This window comes from Podarcis pityusensis (assembly GCF_964106645.2).
Source record: "Podarcis pityusensis genome assembly, chromosome: 16".
NCBI classification, from domain to species: domain Eukaryota; kingdom Metazoa; phylum Chordata; class Lepidosauria; order Squamata; family Lacertidae; genus Podarcis; species Podarcis pityusensis.
This window is the reverse complement of record NC_138041.1, coordinates 9,983,266-10,001,775: the sequence shown is the minus strand read 5'-3', so window position 1 is coordinate 10,001,775 and position 18,510 is coordinate 9,983,266. Positions and strand designations below refer to the sequence as shown.

The following is an 18,510-nucleotide window of genomic DNA, read 5'->3' as shown; positions in this document are numbered from 1 at the left end:
ATAAGAAAGTTAACCCTCAAGGACTGAAACTTCTAGAATAGGCTTTTCTGCATGATTTTCTAATATTAAATGGATGCCCAGCTGACGCCTCTAAGGGCCAACTTACCTTTTTACACAGTAGGGGAGGAAGTGTCATAGACTACTTTATAGTTTCACCACCACTTTTCAGCCTAGTGAAAACAGCAGATGTGTTGGTAAGAACCAAAAGCGACCATTTCCCGCTTTTAGTTACTTTAGCTCCTTTCCTGGATTGTCAGCTCCCTGCAGAGACAACGTGTTCAGTTGGCGAATCTTCGGGCATGTCAAGAGTGAAATGGTCTTTGAAGTGTTGAATGGTCTCTTTAAATGTGGAGGTTCATTATTGTTCCACAAGATGTGTATGTCTTTAACAGCCAGAGCAAATAATGTGACCCAGTTTTACAGCTGTGAAACAGTATAGCAGGTGTTGCTGAGCTGTGATAATTAAGCTGTGTCAGCAATTGGGTATAGTATATAAAGAGCAGCACCTAGCTCTCTCAGTACCCTGGGGGGTGGGTCGGTGGTTGGGCCATGCTTGTTGATATATTTAGTGTAAAAGGAGTTTTAGTTATTAAAACCTTGATAAAGTTATTTCTGAGTTCCTTGTAAAGCGTGGTCTCCCCAGCAAGCTTTCTGCAGCGCAACTAAACTGCAAATAGCCAACATGAAGGTGAATAATGAAATACATAGGCTCTTGGAGAGTGATTTAATGAAGAGCCTACAACACCGCCTCATAAACACCTCAACAAATCAGTACACTCTTCAGACCCTACTTAGCTAAGGCCAAGGCCACAAATTGTATACAGGGAAATCAGGGGGGTTGGTTTGACGAGCAATGCAAGGAAGCAAAGAAAGATCTGGTAAGTGCTATTAGAATCTATCGGGGGAAACCTTCCGAAACCAATAAAGGAAATCTCGAAAGGAGCAGAGTAGCATATAAGAAAATCCTCAAGAACAAGAAAGCAAGCTTTGTGAGAAGCCAGTGGCAAGAACTAGCGCTGGCAGTGGCTGAGCAAAGAGAGGACAAGTTTTGGCTTCTGGTATCTCAGGGCATGAATGAATCAAGATCAACACTAGACGCCACCATATCAGTACAACGTTGGGTGGATTACTACGCTGAACATTTTGGAGAACAGACAGGGCAATCGCCCGATGCAGAGGTGATGATCGATCAGTCAAATTTACCAGAGTGGCAAGCGGTGACCCCTGTAGAGATAAAATATCTGATAGAGAGTTTAAAACTAAACAAAGTGCCAGGTGAAGACATGATGCCTCAGCAAAATCGAAAGCAACACAATGGCCAGAAACAATTACAGTGTAGAAAACTTTATGGAATAATGCAAAACATCAAAACTATCAAACTGAAGTCTCTGAAAGTCCTTGAATAAGTCACAGTGCCAGACTTTACCCTGCAGAGATCAAGCTTGTAAAGGTTTGTATAATCAGCAAATGTCCAATTCTGATGTCCAACTCTGAACTCTGATGAACAGTGTTTCTGGATAGCAATTACTGTTTCGTTCAGTTCTTCATCAGCCAATTAGTTCAACAAACACTCGTAAGTAGAAAGATGTGTAATTTCTTCATTGACCAATCTTTTTTCGAATTGATATAATAGCCATGAGAATGAAAAATACTCCGGAACAGTGACTACATAATCGCATGAGCACTGTTCCAGAGTATTTTTCATTCTCATGGCTGGGTCTGTTAGTTTCTGTTTTGCCACTGTGCAGCTGCTTAGAGTCACAAGGCTCTGTTTACATTCCAGATACAGTCCAGGCTGTTGGAAGTCTCACGGAAGACAGGAGACAGATGTGATGTTTACTCGTTTCCTGTTCCTTTGTTTTCAGTTGCTCTCTGCTTTCATAGAGAGAGGATGATTATTTCTTTGCTGTCTGCGTAGTAAGAAATAAAGCATAGTGATGTAGCCATAAATCTCATCACTTCCCTGTGCTGGAAACTCAGCTGAACGGGAATGTGCCTGAGGCCTCATCATAGGCTTAGGTCGTTAATTATCGTCGGAGGACTTGGCCGGAGGAAAATGAGCTTTATCAGCTTGGCCGAGCGGAGATCCTGACAGTGTCCAGTTCAAGGGAAGTCATAGTACTGCTCTGTTCTGCCTTTCTCAGACCACACCAGGAGTACCCCGTCCAGTTCTGGGTGCCACGATTTGAGGAGGAGATTGATAAGGTGGTAGATGTGCAGAGGAGGGCAACCAAGTTGATCAAGGGTCTGGAAACCAAGTCAGATGAGGAACGGTTGAAGGAGCTGGGTACGTTTAGCCTGGTAAAGAGGAGACTGAGAAGAGATATGAGAGCCATCTCTTCAAACATCTAAAGGGCTGTCCCATGGAAGATGGAGCAAGCTTGTTTTCTTCGCTCCAGAGACTAGGACCTGAAGCAATGACTTCAAGTTACAAAGAAGGAGATTCCGACTAAACATTGGGAAGAACTTTCTGACAGGAAGAGCTGTTCAGCAGTGGAATGGTCTTCCTCAGAAGGTGGTGGATTCTCCTCCCTTGGAGGTTTTTAAGCAGAGGTTAGCTATCCATCTGTCATGGATGCTTTAGTTGAGATTCCTGCATTCAAGGGGTTGGACTAGATGACCCTCGGGGTCCCTTCCAACTCTACAATTCTTTGATTTTATTATTCAAAACTCTGCTCTAAACTCTGGTTTTTGTCCTTCTCACTATCTGCCAGCTGAGGGAGCAAGGAGCCCTACCCATTTTTAATTCATCACTGATTTTTTAAAAAAATGTTCTAAATAGTTGCTTTTAACAGTTTTTGCCATGAACTTTATTGCTTTGTTCTTTGTAGCAAAAAGGAACCTCAAAACAGTTCAGAAAATCATGTGGTGTATAAATTTTTAATGAAATAAGTAAATGAAATAAACCTTTTCATCTTTGAGATGTACCTTAAGCCATTTGGCTAGATTTGTTTTAACCATTTTAAATACTGCGTACACTGAGTATTTAGATTGCTGCAACGTGCCCTGTGGTCTCGTGAAGTAGGGTGGGTAAGAAATATAATGAATGAGTAAACGACTAAACAACAAAATAATAATCCTTTCTCCCTAGGAGGGTTTTTTGTGCGTATGACAACTCGAGGATGGGCAGAAATTCAGCAGGTGCAGCTTTCCTCTGTGTTGGAGGGAGAAAGCTTCACCTGTTGCTTTGTTTTCTTTTCATGCACCTGTTAAAAGACAAAAGACAAAAGAGTCATTGCAGGAGCACACAAGTTGCTATGTTTCCATTTAATTTATTAGTTCCTTCCTACATTCCTTTAATATAGAATCACAGAATCACGGGATTGGAGTTGAAAAGGACCCCGACATTTTGCCACCTCAAAGGTACACAAATCTGCCCTCAAGGCAGGCAAACTAATGATACCACTTGAATTAATGAAGCCACGGATGTAAAACTGCTCAAACTACACAATTAAAATTCCTCCCATGTATTTTCATTCTTAATCCACAACGAAGATTCATATCCTTCTGGAGGGAGCAAGCAAAGATTTGTTCAGTCTGCTTCCTCTTCTTCATTTTGTTTTGTTTTATTGTTATTATTTATTAAATTTGTATACTGCTCACCATCTGTTGATTTCAGGGCGGCTCACAACGCAAAATGACAATATAAAAAAACACAAAACACATAATAAAAATAAGAACAACCCCAAACCAATCACCCCCAATTCTTGTTGTTGGCATCTACATTTTGCCCTGCTCCTTCCTGCCACTCACCATCTGGCCCAGGGCGGGGCCTGAGGCCTCATAAGGACTGCTGCGTTCTGCTGCCCAGGAGGACTCTCCTGTGTGAGTGTCTGAGGGCCCTGCTCCTTCCTGCCACTCACCATCTGGCCCGGGGCGGGGCCTGAAGGACTCACAGGGACTGCTGCGCTCTGCTGCCCAGGAGGACTCTCCTGTGTGAGTGTCTGAGGGCCCTGCTCCTTCCTGCCACTCACCATCTGGCCCAGGGCGGGGCCTGAGGCCTCATAAGGACTGCTGCGTTCTGCTGCCCAGGAGGACTCTCCTGTGTGAGTGTCTGAGGGCCCTGCTCCTTCCTGCCACTCACCATCTGGCCCGGGGCGGGGCCTGAAGGACTCACAGGGACTGCTGCGCTCTGCTGCCCAGGAGGACTCTCCTGTGTGAGTGTCTGAGGGCCCTGCTCCTTCCTGCCACTCACCATCTGGCCCAGGGCGGGGCCTGAGGCCTCATAAGGACTGCTGCGTTCTGCTGCCCAGGAGGACTCTCCTGTGTGAGTGTCTGAGGGCCCTGCTCCTTCCTGCCACTCACCATCTGGCCCGGGGCGGGGCCTGAAGGACTCACAGGGACTGCTGCGCTCTGCTGCCCAGGAGGACTCTCCTGTGTGAGTGTCTGAGGGCCCTGCTCCTTCCTGCCACTCACCATCTGGCCCAGGGCGGGGCCTGAGGCCTCATAAGGACTGCTGCGTTCTGCTGCCCAGGAGGACTCTCCTGTGTGAGTGTCTGAGGGCCCTGCTCCTTCCTGCCACTCACCATCTGGCCCGGGGCGGGGCCTGAAGGACTCACAGGGACTGCTGCGCTCTGCTGCCCAGGAGGACTCTCCTGTGTGAGTGTCTGAGGGCCCTGCTCCTTCCTGCCACTCACCATCTGGCCCAGGGCGGGGCCTGAGGCCTCATAAGGACTGCTGCGTTCTGCTGCCCAGGAGGACTCTCCTGTGTGAGTGTCTGAGGGCCCTGCTCCTTCCTGCCACTCACCATCTGGCCCGGGGCGGGGCCTGAAGGACTCACAGGGACTGCTGCGCTCTGCTGCCCAGGAGGACTCTCCTGTGTGAGTGTCTGAGGGCCCTGCTCCTTCCTGCCACTCACCATCTGGCCCAGGGCGGGGCCTGAGGCCTCATAAGGACTGCTGCGTTCTGCTGCCCAGGAGGACTCTCCTGTGTGAGTGTCTGAGGGCCCTGCTCCTTCCTGCCACTCACCATCTGGCCCGGGGCGGGGCCTGAAGGACTCACAGGGACTGCTGCGCTCTGCTGCCCAGGAGGACTCTCCTGTGTGAGTGTCTGAGGGCCCTGCTCCTTCCTGCCACTCACCATCTGGCCCAGGGCGGGGCCTGAGGCCTCATAAGGACTGCTGCGTTCTGCTGCCCAGGAGGACTCTCCTGTGTGAGTGTCTGAGGGCCCTGCTCCTTCCTGCCACTCACCATCTGGCCCGGGGCGGGGCCTGAAGGACTCACAGGGACTGCTGCGCTCTGCTGCCCAGGAGGACTCTCCTGTGTGAGTGTCTGAGGGCCCTGCTCCTTCCTGCCACTCACCATCTGGCCCAGGGCGGGGCCTGAGGCCTCATAAGGACTGCTGCGTTCTGCTGCCCAGGAGGACTCTCCTGTGTGAGTGTCTGAGGGCCCTGCTCCTTCCTGCCACTCACCATCTGGCCCGGGGCGGGGCCTGAAGGACTCACAGGGACTGCTGCGTTCTGCTGCCCAGGAGGACTCTCCTGTGTGGGTGTCTGAGGGCCCTGCTCCTTCCTGCCACTCACCATCTGGCCCGGGGCGGGGCCTGAAGGACTCACAGGGACGGTTGTTGTCACTGCTGCTGCGACCCAGGGGGATCCGGAGGGGCGCAGAGTTTGTTTTAAAATGTTCCTTTTCCTTTCATTTTTTTGTATATGCGGGGACGGGGATGGGGGTGGGATGGATGTTTAGTTGGGAATTTGTTTGATTTTAATGGATTTGTAATTTTTATAGTTTTTCATTTGTATTGTTTTTTGTTTTCTGGGGTTTTTTATTGTTTTAAGGTCTTATTTTGTTCTTAAGGGGAAGGGTCAGGGCTGCCGGGGAGTGGGTCCCAGCCAACAAAATGGCTGGGGTATGTTCCACGGAGGGGGATGCGCTGGGACAACCGATCTCAGTGATCACGGGTAGGAGGAGGAGTTACGCTAAGACCAGACCATGTCATTACAGAGGAGGCAGGTTTAGTCGTTGTCTGAGGACTATCCCTGCCTCCGGGTCTGGTCCTGTCCGGACGGATACTAGAATCAGCAAGGGATACCCACATAGCCTGAAGGTGCTGCTGTGCAATGCCAGGTCAATGATTCATAAGACCACTGCCATCCATGACGTGATCATGGATGGAGGATTTGACCTGGCTTGTGTAACAGAGACTTGGTTGGATGAAGCAGGTGGGCCTGTTCTTGCCGCTGCTTGTCCACCAGGTTTCTCTTACGCACAGCAACCCAGGCCCTGTGGGCGGGGAGGGGGGGTTGCAGTGATTTTTAGGAAGTCATTAGTTTGCACCAGGCATCCTATTGGGAAGACCCAGTTCTCTGAGTGCATGTTCTGGAAGTTGGGCAATAGGGGCAGTACAGGATTCCTTTTGGTGTACCGACCTCCCCGCTGCACCAAGGATTCCCTGCCCGAGCTGCTTCAGGTCGTGGCGGATGTTCTCCTGGAGACACCTAGTTTGGTTGTCCTAGGGGATTTTAACATCCATGCCGACACGACCTTACAAGGGGCCACTCGGGACTTCGTGGAAAGCATGGCCTCCATGGGGCTGTCCCTGAATAAGTTTGGCCCAACCCATAGCCACGGACATGCCTTGGACCTGGTGTTTACCTCCATGGATGTTGGTGTTCTGACACTAAGTAAAAGCGAAACAAAAGAAGTGCCATGGTCAGACCACTTCCTGGTGCAACTTGACTTCTCCGCGACCCTTCCCCTCTGCAGGGAGGTGGGACCGATTCGGATGGTCCGCCCCCGCCACTTAATGGATCCAAATGGTTTCCAGAGAGCGGTAGGGGATGCTTTATCCCATGTTGATGGCCTTTCAGCTGATTCCCTGGTGGCCCGCTGGAATGTGGAGTTAACCAGGGCTATTGACTGTTTGGCTCCGAAGCGCCCTCTCCGATTGCATGGAGCCCGGACGGCCCCGTGGTTTTCCACGAATCTGAGGGCAATGAAACAATCGTTGAGACGGCTAGAGCGCCGGTGGCGGATGACCCATTCTGAAGCTGACCGGACACAGGTTAGAGCTCAGTGTCGAGCCTACCAAGTGGCGGTAGCGACGGCGAAGAAGGCTTTCTTCGCCGCCTCTATTGCATCTGCAGAAAACAGCAGCAGGAGACTTTTTCAGGTGGTCCGCAATTTAGCGGAACCACCTGCTACATCGGGGCCCAATACGGGCCACATGATCTCCTGCAATGATTTTGCAAAGTTTTTTGCAGATAAAGTCGCTCAGATTCGGGAAGAGGTAGATGCCACCGTGGGAGCAGGGCCGGGGCGGGGGAGTGCTAGAGTCCTGTCTAGTCAAGTTGTGTGGGATCAATTCCAATCTGTTACCTCCGAGGATGTGGACAGGCTGCTTGGACGAGTGAAACCAACCACCTGCCTCCTTGATCCTTGCCCATCCTGGCTTATAAAAGCTAGCCGGGAAGGGCTGGGCGATGGGCTTCGTGGGGTGGTGAATGCTTCCCTCCGTGAGGGAGCCTTCCCAGACCCGCTGAAAGAGGCGGTTATTAAACCGCTTCTTAAAAAACCATCTTTAGATGCGGCCACGATGGCCAACTATCGCCCAGTCTCAAATCTTCCATTCTTGGGCAAGGTGATTGAGCGAGTGGTTGCTGAACAACTCCAGGCACGCCTGGAAGAAGCGGACCATTTGGATCCCTTCCAATCGGGATTCAGGCCTCATCACGGGACTGAAACTGCCTTGGTCGCACTGGTTGATGATCTCCGGCGGGCTAGGGACAAAGGTGAGAGCTGTTTCCTAGTTCTGCTGGATCTCTCAGCGGCGTTTGATACCATCGACCTTAACATCCTTCTGGACCGTCTTGGGGGGCTGGGAGCTGGGGGCACTGTCATACAGTGGTTCCGCTCCTTCCTCCTGGGCCGTGTTCAGAAAGTGGTGGTGGGGGATGAGTGTTCAGACCCTTGGGCTCTCACTTGTGGGGTGCCTCAGGGTTCTGTCCTCTCCCCCATGCTTTTTAATATCTATATGAAGCCGCTGGGAGAGATCATCAGGGGGTTTGGACTGGGTGTTCATCAGTATGCAGATGACACCCAGCTCTACCTCTCCTTTAAATCAGAACCAGTGAAGGCGGTGAAGGTCCTGTGTGAGTGTCTGGAGGCGGTTGGAGGATGGATGGCGGCAAACAGATTGAGGTTGAATCCTGACAAGACAGAAGTACTGTTTCTGGGGGACAGGAGGCGGGCAGGTGTGGGGGATTCCCTGGTCCTGAATGGGGTAACCGTGCCCCTGAAGGACCAGGTGCGCAGCCTGGGAGTCATTTTGGACTCACAGCTGTCCATGGAGGCACAGGTTAAATCCGTGTCCAGGGCAGCTGTGTACCAGCTCCATCTGGTACGTAGGTTGAGACCCTATCTGCCCGCGGACTGCCTCGCCAGAGTGGTGCATGCTCTGGTTATCTCCCGCTTGGACTACTGCAATGCGCTCTACGTGGGGCTACCTTTGAAGGTGACCCGGAAACTACAACTAATCCAGAATGCAGCAGCCAGACTGGTGACTGGGAACAGCCGCCGAGACCATATAACACCGGTCTTGAAAGACCTACATTGGCTCCCAGTACGTTTCCGAGCACAATTCAAAGTGTTGGTGCTGACCTTTAAAGCCCTAAACGGCCTCGGTCCAGTATACCTGAAGGAGCGTCTCCACCTCCATCGTTCTACCCGGACACTGAGGTCCAGCACCGAGGGCCTTCTGGCGGTTCCCTCACTGCGAGAAGCCAAGTTACAGGGAACCAGGCAGAGGGCCTTCTCGGTAGTGGCGCCCTCCCTGTGGAACGCCCTCCCACCAGATGTCAAAGAGAACAACAACTACCAGACTTTTAGAAGACATCTGAAGGCAGCCCTGTTTAGGGAAGCTTTTAATGTTTGATGTATCATAGTATTTTAATATTCTTTTGGAAGCCGCCCAGAGTGGCTGGGGAAACGCAGCCAGATGGGCGGGGTATAAATAATAAATTATTATTATTATTATTATTATTTTGAAAAGAACCTAACTAACTTTCCGTCCCTGGTCTTATAGGCGGTTGGAATGCAGCTAATCGCTCAGATGGTACATTTCTCTGAATTTTAACGATGCAAATTTGATGCCAGAAAATTGCACAAAAATCGATACTTAATGGGAAATGCATGATGAGATGCATACAAAGAATGTATATACTATACAGTGGTACCTTGGTTCTTGAACTTAATCCATTCCGGGAGTCCGTTCGACTCCCAAAACAGTTTGAAAACCAAGGCACAGCTTCTGATTGGCTGCAGGAGCTTCCAGCACTCAATCGGAAATCGCAGAAGCGACGTCAGACGTTCAGCTTCCGAAAAGCGTTCGCAAACCGGAACACTCACTTCTGGATTTGCGGTGTTCAGGAACCGATTTGTTCAGGAGCCAAGCCATTCAAGTACCAAGGTACCACTGTATTAGGGAAAGACTGTGAACAAAATGTATAAAATTTACTTGCAAGTGTGTGTTTGCGGTTTTTTTAAAACTCATATAAAGCAGGGCGAAACAGACTTTTTTTAATAAAAAAATTAATTTTTATTAGTTTTCAATTACAATCTAATAATAGCCTCATTGAAGACAGGAGTGCCTGCTGTGCTCTGGTCCATGAGGTCACGAAGAGTCGGACACGACTAAAAACTAAACAACAACAACAAATAGCCTCATTATAACAATACCAATTTATAATACAATTACGAATATCAATCATTCAAATACCGAGTTATATAATTTTGGTCCCCCCCCCCCCCCGCATTCTAGAATGAATGGTTTGATGATTTTATTTCTGTGTTCCAAAATCTTATTAATTTCAATTACATTCCATCACAATAATACTCCCTCATACAACAACTGCAGTATTAATAACTCTTATTCGTGTTGACACATTAAATGATTTATAAAGCTACAAGTAAGGCACTCAAATTATATCCTTGTTCTTCCTGTGTGTGACAATTATTCTGTCCGCAGTGTAAAGCAGAGTAGACCTAAGAATACACAAAAGCATCACAGAATAGAAATTGGCTTCCGGTTTCAGAATATTACCTAATGTGCAAATGTATCTACCTGTGAGCTGCAGATTAATCCATGATCACCATAAACATACATATTTAATTGGATTAAATTATTTAATTGGATGGAAGCGCAAATGTGTGCGGGGTTATTTGGGGCCGTGGCATTGTGGTCTAAACCACTGAGCCTCTTGGGCTGGCCGATCAGAAGGTCGGTGGTTCGAATCCCCGCGATGGGGTGAACTCCCATTGCTTCTGCCAACCTAGCAGTTCGAAAGCACGTCAAAGTGCAAGTAGATAAATAGGTACCGCTCCGGTGGGAAGGTAAACGGCGTTTCCATACACTGCTCCACCAGAAGCGGTTTAGTCATGCTGGCCACATGACCCGGAAAAATGCGGGTTGCGTTCGCTTCTGGATGCCAACGGGGCTCCGGAATGGATCCCGTTCGTATCCAGAGGTACCACTGTACCTTTTTAGGAATAAAAAAACCCTAAATGATAACCTCCAGTTTTCCTCATATACCATATGGGGAATATTTATCCCTTTATTTATTGCATTCATGTCTTGCCATTTTCCTCCCAGGAGCTCTAGGTGGCCTAAATGTTCTCCCCCTCCTCCTTTAATCTCCACAACCACCTTGCGGGGTAGTTTAGGTTGAGACATAGCGGCTTGCTCAAAGTCACATCCTGCAAGCTACATGGCCAAGTGGGGAATTGATCCTAGTCTCTCCCACGTCCCAGTCCGACATTCTAACCACCTCCCCTCATGGGCTCTGAACAGGATATGTTTGTGTAGATCAGACCCTCCGTGTCCCTATTTTCCAGGGACAGTCCCAGATTTACAGAAGCCATCCCAGTTTCTGATTTGACCCCAAATGCCCCTCTTTTCCTTAAAGGTAAAGGGACCCCTGACCATTAGGTCCAGTCATGGCTGACTCTGGGGTTGCGGCGCTCATCTCGCTTTACTGGCCTTACGGTCTTCAAACAAAAACATCCTGGAGGTCCCGAGCCACAGAGAGGTTAGGAGGGCTCAACCAGAGCCAGGGCTTTTTCGGCTGTGGCTCCGATCTGGTGGAACGCTCTGTCACAAGAGACTAGGGCCCTGCGGGGCTTGACATCTTTCCGCAGGGCCTGCAAGACAGAGCTGTTCCACCAGGCCTTTGGCCAAGGTGCAGTCTGACGCCCTCCTTCGGTAATCCCCACAGAACTCTAGCCCAATAGTTGCCATTAATTTGATTTAAACTGATTTTATAATGAATTGATTTTAGAATGCTGTTTTATTTTACTGTTGTTATCCGCTCTGAGCCCGGCTTTGGCTGGGGGGGGGCGGGATATAAATAAAATATTATTATTATTATTAACAGATGGTGTCACCCATATTACATGTGACGTGTCTGAGCCACAGGGACCATGGATAACAACAACAAAATTGCAATTAGAAGGTTATGAAACATTCCTGGAATCATCTCCTCGCACTGTCTCACATTAATTCAGTTCTGGGGATCCTCCTCTTTAACTGTAGATGCCACCCGGCTTGAAGAGCTTGAATTTCCATCTCAGTTCCTACTGGCTCCAAAGACATCCCTATAAAGATACAGCCTTCAGAGCCTTTGGTCTTCCGTCAGCAAAGAGCTGTGAGCAGCACCTGCCACCCAAAAACAGCACCTTCTCAATTTGACCTTCTCGCATGGCCACAAGGGCCCCAGGGACAAGCTTCCTTCTGAATCGTCGCAGGGAAGAATTTCCGGGCGGAACAGATCTGGGGTGAGTACACTGGGGTTTCTGGAACTGAAACAAGGTGCAAACAAGAATTGATAATACAGTGGTGCCTCACAAGACGAAATTAATTCGTTCCGCGAGTTTTGTCGTCTTGCGATTTTTTTCGTCTTGCGAAGCACGGTGTCGGGAAAGTTTTGGAAAAGCTTCAAAAATCACCAAAGTCTTTAAAAACCTCAAAAAAGGCTACCACACCGCGTTCTATGAGTTGCTCCTTGAAGTCAAGTCGCAACTGTATTAACGGTGTTAAGAAAAAGGAAACAAACTTGCAAGACGTTTCCGTCTTGCGAAGCAAGCCCATAGGGAAAATCGTCTTGCGAAGCAGCTCAAAAACCAAAAAACCCTTTCGTCTAGCGAGTTTTTTGTCTTGCGAGGCATTCGTCTTGCGAGGTACCACTGTACTGTATTTTCCCATATATAAGCCACACTCCTCCCATCCCCTATTCTGACCATGAAAAGTTAAAAGAGCAGCTTAAATTTGTGACTTTACAAAAAAAATGGCATTTACGATGTTGCTGCTGAAACAGACATACGGTAAAACGGAACGGGTGTGAGTGCCTGTGGGATTTTAAGGGAGCGGGTTATATTGGGGGGGGGGGTTTCCCCTCCCTGAATTTTACAAGTGTGGCTTATTTGTGGGTGCGGCTTATATTGGGGCCAATACAGTATTTTTTTATTATTAATTTTCAGTTACAATCCAATAATAGCCTCATTATAACAATACCAATTTATAATACAATTACTAATACCAATCGTTCAAATGCCGGATTATATAATTTAGATAAAGTGCCCCCCCGCATGCTAGAACTGATGGTTTGATTATTTTCTTTATTTCTGCATTCCAAAATCTTATTAATTTCTATTACATTCCTGTCAAACTAATAATGCCTTATACAACAACTGCAATATAATATATAATATAAAATATAATATAATATAAAAACTATTTGTGTTGACACATGAAATGATTTATGAAACTACAAGTGAGGCACTCAAACTATATCCTTGTTCTTCCTGCGTGTGGCAATTATTCTTTCTGTCCTTGTAAAATGTTATGTCTGTTTTCCCCCCGGTTGTTGCTGTTATCCATCATGCCTTGGGTGGAGCTGATATCCCATTGTTGTTCCAGAAATTTCTCCCTCCCTCTGTCCCATACTTCGTTGTTTTGAAACTTTAACAACAGCTGCAAAAACCACTCTGTCCCAATGAATATCCTGTTTTTGCCATTTTCCCTCTCAGTCTAGGAAGAAGAGTGGTTTGTCAAACTGCAGATGACTCAATAACTGTCAAACTGCAGATGACTCAGTTCCTTGGCAAGTTTGCAGACTCCTGTCATCCTTCCATCCAAATGAATTAAATTCTAAATCCACTTAGCGTTATTCAGTTCACTCCATAAATAATAAAGGATGGGGAATAGTCGGCTCTAAGTTTCCATCGTAAACTTTTTGCAAAATCAAGTTTCCCTCTCCTTTTCCTTTTTTTTTTTACACACAAAGTTTAATTTAATGTTATATTCCATATCTATAATCCAATTACTTCCCTCCTCGCTTGTACAGTGGTACCTTGGTTCTCGAACTTAATCCATTCCAGGAGTCCATTCAACTCCCGAAACCATTCAAAAACCAAGGTGCGGCTTCTGATTGGCTGCAGGAGCTTCCTGCACTCAAGCGGAAGCCGTGTCGGATGTTCAGCTTCTGAAAAATGTTTGCAATCTGGAACACTTACTTCTGGGTTTGCAGTGTTCGGGAGCTGATTTGTTCGACGACTAAGCCGTTCAAGAACCAAGGTACCACTGTACAAATATAATTTGAACTAATGTTCAAAGGAGGGTTGCCGAATCATAAACGTAGAGAAGAAAACTTAATATTAAGAAACTGTAGCCTCCCCTCCCCAGACACAGTCTTTTGCACCTAATGAAGTCTGATCTCAAGTTCAAACCTTAAAGTCCTTGCAGTTGGTTCTGTTCCGCATTTTAGGATCTCATCTCTTCTAGCACACGCCCATACTTTAGTCCAAATTAAGCTCCAATTAACAGGAGAACCTCTGCTTCTTAATGGCGGCGTTGGAGGGTTTCTGGCAGGCAAAGTGCTTTTGCAATCAGCGCCTCCCTGCCCCACGCATTCCATGCCAGCGTGAGAGGCAGGTAACGAGACAAACTGCAAGTGAAGCCCATCCCCCCGTCCTGGGGGGGGAACTTGCAAGGATAATTATCCTCAATCATCCTTGTTTTTTCTTTGCCAAGGATCTCCCGCTGTCATGGGAGCTGCCTCCATTAAGGCAGACCGGAACCAGAAGCCATGTCTAGGAGCAAAGGCAAGGCTTCCAAACAGAGTACAGGTTGCTTTGATATCCTAGAACACCATGAGATGCAATACACCTGCCAACTGCAAAATGGTCACACTTTGGAGAATGGGTCGGGACAGGGAGTGTGGTGGAGTCTCCTTCTTTGGAGGTCTTTAAGCAGAGGCTTGACAACCATATGTCAGGAGTGCTCTGATGGTGTTTCCTGCTTGGCAGGGGGTTGGACTCGATGGCCCTTGTGGTCTCTTCCAACTCTATGATTCTATGATTCTATGATTCTATGATTATTTTTATTTTTAAACATACAGTGGTACCTCGGGTTAAGTACAGTGGTACCTCAGGTTAAGTACTTAATTCGTCCTGGAGGTCTGTTCTTATCCTGAAACTGTTCTTAACCTGAAGAACCACTTTAGCTAATGGGGCCTCCTGCCGCCGCCGTGCTGCCATAGCACGATTTCTGTTCTCATCCTGAAGCAAAGTTCTTAACCTGAGGTACTATTTCTGGGTTATCGGAGTCTGTAACCTGAAGCGTATGTAACCTGAAGCGTATGTAACCCGAGGTACCACTGTATTGCATTTTAGCATTTGATGTTTCTCAACTACAGCTGATATACCAAATTTTTTGCTCTATAAGACTCACTTTTTCCCGCCTAAAAAGTAAGGGGAAATGTGTGTGCTTCTTATGGAGTGAATGCAGGCTGCGCAGCTATCACAGAAGCCAGAACAGCAAGAGGGATTGCTGCTTTCACAGCGCAGCTATCCCTCTTGCTGTTCTGGCTTCTGAGATTCAGAATATTTTTTTTCTTGTTTTCCTCCTCCAAAAACTAGGTCTGGTGCGTCTTATAGAGCAAAAAATACGGTAAGTAGAGAGAGGAGTGAATGGGAGGGAAGATTGTCTTGCATGGAGGTCATATTTACCTGTGCCAGATTTGTCCTTGCAGACAGGACCTTGTGATGGATAGAGCAAGGAATGTGAGAGCCAATGTGGCGCTGTTTCTAGAATGTTGGACTGGGACGTGGGTTCAAATTCCCATTCGGCCATAAAACTCATTTGGTGACTTTGGGCAGTCTTTCAGCTTACATGGTTTTTTTTGGGGGGGGGGGAATAAAACAGGGAGAAAGATAACAATGCATGCCACCTTGAACTCCTTGCAGGAAAGGTGGAATACAGATCTAATAATAATACCACCAGTTAAGGTAAAGGTAAAGGAACCCCGGACCATTAGGTCCAGTCGTGGCCGACTCTGGGGTTGCGGCGCTCATCTCGCTTTATTGGCCGAGGGTCATGTGGCCAGCATGACTAAGCCGCTTCTGGCAAACCAGAGCAGCGCACAGAAACGCCGTTTACCTTCCCGCCGGAGCGGTACCTATTTATCTACTTGCACTTCGACATGCTTTCAAACTGCTAGGTTGGCAGGAGCAGGGACCGAGCAACGGGAGCTCACCCCATCGCGGGGATTTGAACCGCCAACCTTCTGATCAGCAAGTCCTAGGCTCTGTGGTTTAACCCACAGTACCACCAGTTAGCCTTTCCCAAATGGGCTGCTCTCCATAGATATTAAGTAGTGAGTGGACATAGCAGACAACACAGAGATTTCTCCAAGTAGTCCTTTATAAGTATGCTGGAACTGAACTGAACTGAACAGCTCAGCCGGTCTGCTTTTATAGGGAGCGGCTGTCAACATTGTAACAACAACACCCCAGGGTTTCCTGCCTAAATTAACTGACAGGGACCCAAGTGAAAACTATATGCACAATACCCCCTGGTGGCCAGGGTGAGAACTTCAACACATAACACCCCTCCCCACCGAGATAAGGCATTAGTTACAATCATATTAGTTCCATTACATACAGCAAAATCCTTATTGGTTTCAGTAAGGTGCATAACAGCATCTTAAAAAGCAGAGACATCACCTTGCCAACAAAGGTCCATATATTTAAAGCTATGGTTTTCCCAGTAGTGATGTATGGAAGTGAGAGCTGGCCCACAAAGACGGCTGATCGCCGAAGAATTGATGCTTTTGAATTATGGTGCTGGAGGAGACTCTTGAGAGTCCCATGGACTGCAAGAAGATCAAACCTCTCCATTCTGAAGGAAATCAGCCCTGAGTGCTCACTGGAAGGACAGGTCCTGAAGCTGAGGCTCCAATACTTTGGCCACCTCATGAGAAGAGAAGACTCCTTGGAAAAGACCCTGATGTTGGGAAAGACTGAGGGCACAAGGAGAAGGGGACGACAGAGGACGAGATGGTTGGACAGTGTTCTCGAAGCTACCAGCATGAGTTTGACCAAACTGCGGGAGGCAGGAGGAAGACAGGAGTGCCTGGCGTGCTCTGGTCCAGGGGGTCATGAAGAGTCGGACATGACTAAACGACTAAACAACAACAAGGCACATAAGCATATTGATTCCAATTTTACAAGTTCGCAGGCATAGCTTTTTCACTGTTAACAATATCGCCCGTAAGACTCACCATCACATATTAACTGACCCTATTCACCATACAGCTTTACATGTGCAGTTTGTCCGGTGAACATTGTAGCAACAACTACCCAGGGTTTCCCACCTAAATCAGGTGACGTGGACCTGAGCGAAAACTATATACACAATATCCCTGGTGGCCAGGGTGAGAACTTCAACACATAACAATGGATGATGTTGGATTTCCAACCCCAGCCTGTCTGGTCAGGAATGACGTGAGCTACAGTTCAACCACATGAGTAGAAAACACCAGGTTGAGTGAAGCTGCTGTGAGTAAGTAAATAGTCACCGCCTGCTCTTTGACCTCAGCGTTTATGAATCAGAGGTAGACTGCTTTTATAAATGGAGGTTCCCCTCCTGGCTGTTTGGAAAGAGAAGGCGAGTCCTCCAGGACTGGACCACACACCCCTCTGGCCTGGTCTCCAGTGGTTCTCCTGAGAAGCCCTGTAGCAGGTGGCAATGGTTGCTTTTCTGGGTGGCGGCTATTGTGGCTGTTGGCTGAGCAATTGTGGCTAGCGGCCTTAACATCATGAACATAAGAAAGGCCTTGTTGGGTCCTGAGATTTGCCCAGACCTGCAGAAACCAACCCGGTACTGTTAGCCGGTGCTTTTTTTCAAGGAAAATAGGTGCCGGAACTCACCACGAAGTTGTTACCATTAGTTGCCGGGCGACTCCGGGCAGCCCTGAACAGAGGCCGGTTTGGCAACAGCCGCATCCATCGCCCACGGAGGTACAAGCTGTCTCCCTAGCTGGTTTCGGGGCCGGCCCTGGTTCTGGTACCGGTCAAATAAATGCACCCCGCTTCCCTCATTCTCTGAGATTCAGGTAGACGGCTAGGACATCTCAGAAGGACCCTCGTGGAAACATGTCCACGTGCAATGCTAGAGGCCTGGCTGCAAAGCTTAAAGCCTACTGCTGCTGTACGGGAGATGGACTGAAGAAATAATAATTGGCCCCAGTCCATAGCTCAATTGTGGCTAGGAACAGCTAGGACCTAGGTGGAGTCATAGTAAACAAGTGCAAACTCACACATGCTGGCCAGCTTCCATTTTGACTCAAGATGTTTGTTTTGGGCTTCTCGGAAGTACGTAAAGGCAAGTAGCAGGCAGAGGAAGTGCCAGCCTGCAATGGCGCCCACATGAGAGGGGCTGGAACTACGCTCCGGCTGAATAAAAGCACTGCGGCTAGTTACTGTATTTTTCTGTGTCTAAGATGATGCTTTTTGCTAAAAAAAAAAAATTAGGCAAAAATTGGGTGTCGTCTTAAACACTGATAGTGAATGCAGAGGGGGGACGTGCGATTAATGGCAGCAGCAAGCAGGAAAATGGCAGCGGCGATTGGGCGGGTGATTGGTGGCTGCGGCAAGGTGTGCTGGAGATTGGCTGTGGCTGCAGCAATTGGGCAGGCAATTGGTGGCTGTGGCAAGTGGGCCGGCGGGTATTTTGTGGCGGCGAGTGGGCAGACAATTGGCGGCTGCGGCAAGGTGTGCGATTGGCAGTGGCTGTGGCAAGCGATTGGCAGTGGCGGGCAGGTGGGTGAGCGATTGGTGGAAGTGTCCTCCCCCACCCTCCCAAAAAGCTAAACAACTTAATTTCTTAATTTGGGGTTTTTGAAAAAGGGGGTCGTCTTCAACATGGGTGCATCTTATACATGGAAAAATATAGTATCCACACACCGATCACGGTCTCTGCGCTTCATTTGCTCTAAAAGCTTCCAGAGTACAGTGGTACCTCTGCATGCGAATGGGATCCATTCCGGAGCCCCGTTTGCATCCTGAAGCGAACACAACCTGCGTCTGCACGTGTGCGGGGTCGCGATTCACCGCTTCTGCGCATGCGCGTGACATCATTTTGAGCGTCTGTGCATGCGTGAGCGGCGAAACCCAGAAGTAACGCGAAGCTACTTCGACCCGAGGTATGACTGTATATGTTATCCATCTGTTGGCT

At 48.2% G+C, this 18,510-nt stretch overlaps 1 protein-coding gene across 6 annotated transcripts in view; it reads left to right on the top strand.

The window, feature by feature from the left end:
• The first annotated feature begins 11,518 nt into the window (after nt 1-11,518).
• LOC308464933 (lysosomal acid glucosylceramidase-like) overlaps nt 11,519-18,510 on the top strand; it is a 44,823-nt gene continuing 37,831 nt past the window's right edge. The window contains exon 1 of one of the 6 annotated variants that reach the window (XM_080984640.1): nt 11,519-11,771. Coding sequence is in view for 2 of the 6 variants with exons in the window: in XM_080984638.1 (XP_080840764.1) it covers nt 17,844-18,095 (252 nt within the window). In the remaining 4 variants the exon portion in view is untranslated. Of the gene's footprint in view, nt 11,772-16,469; nt 16,837-16,961; nt 17,295-17,369; nt 17,390-17,429; nt 17,649-17,728; nt 18,096-18,510 lie in introns of those variants that run through there. The other 5 variants (XM_080984643.1, XM_080984641.1, XM_080984644.1 and 2 more) reach the window with 5 other exon arrangements.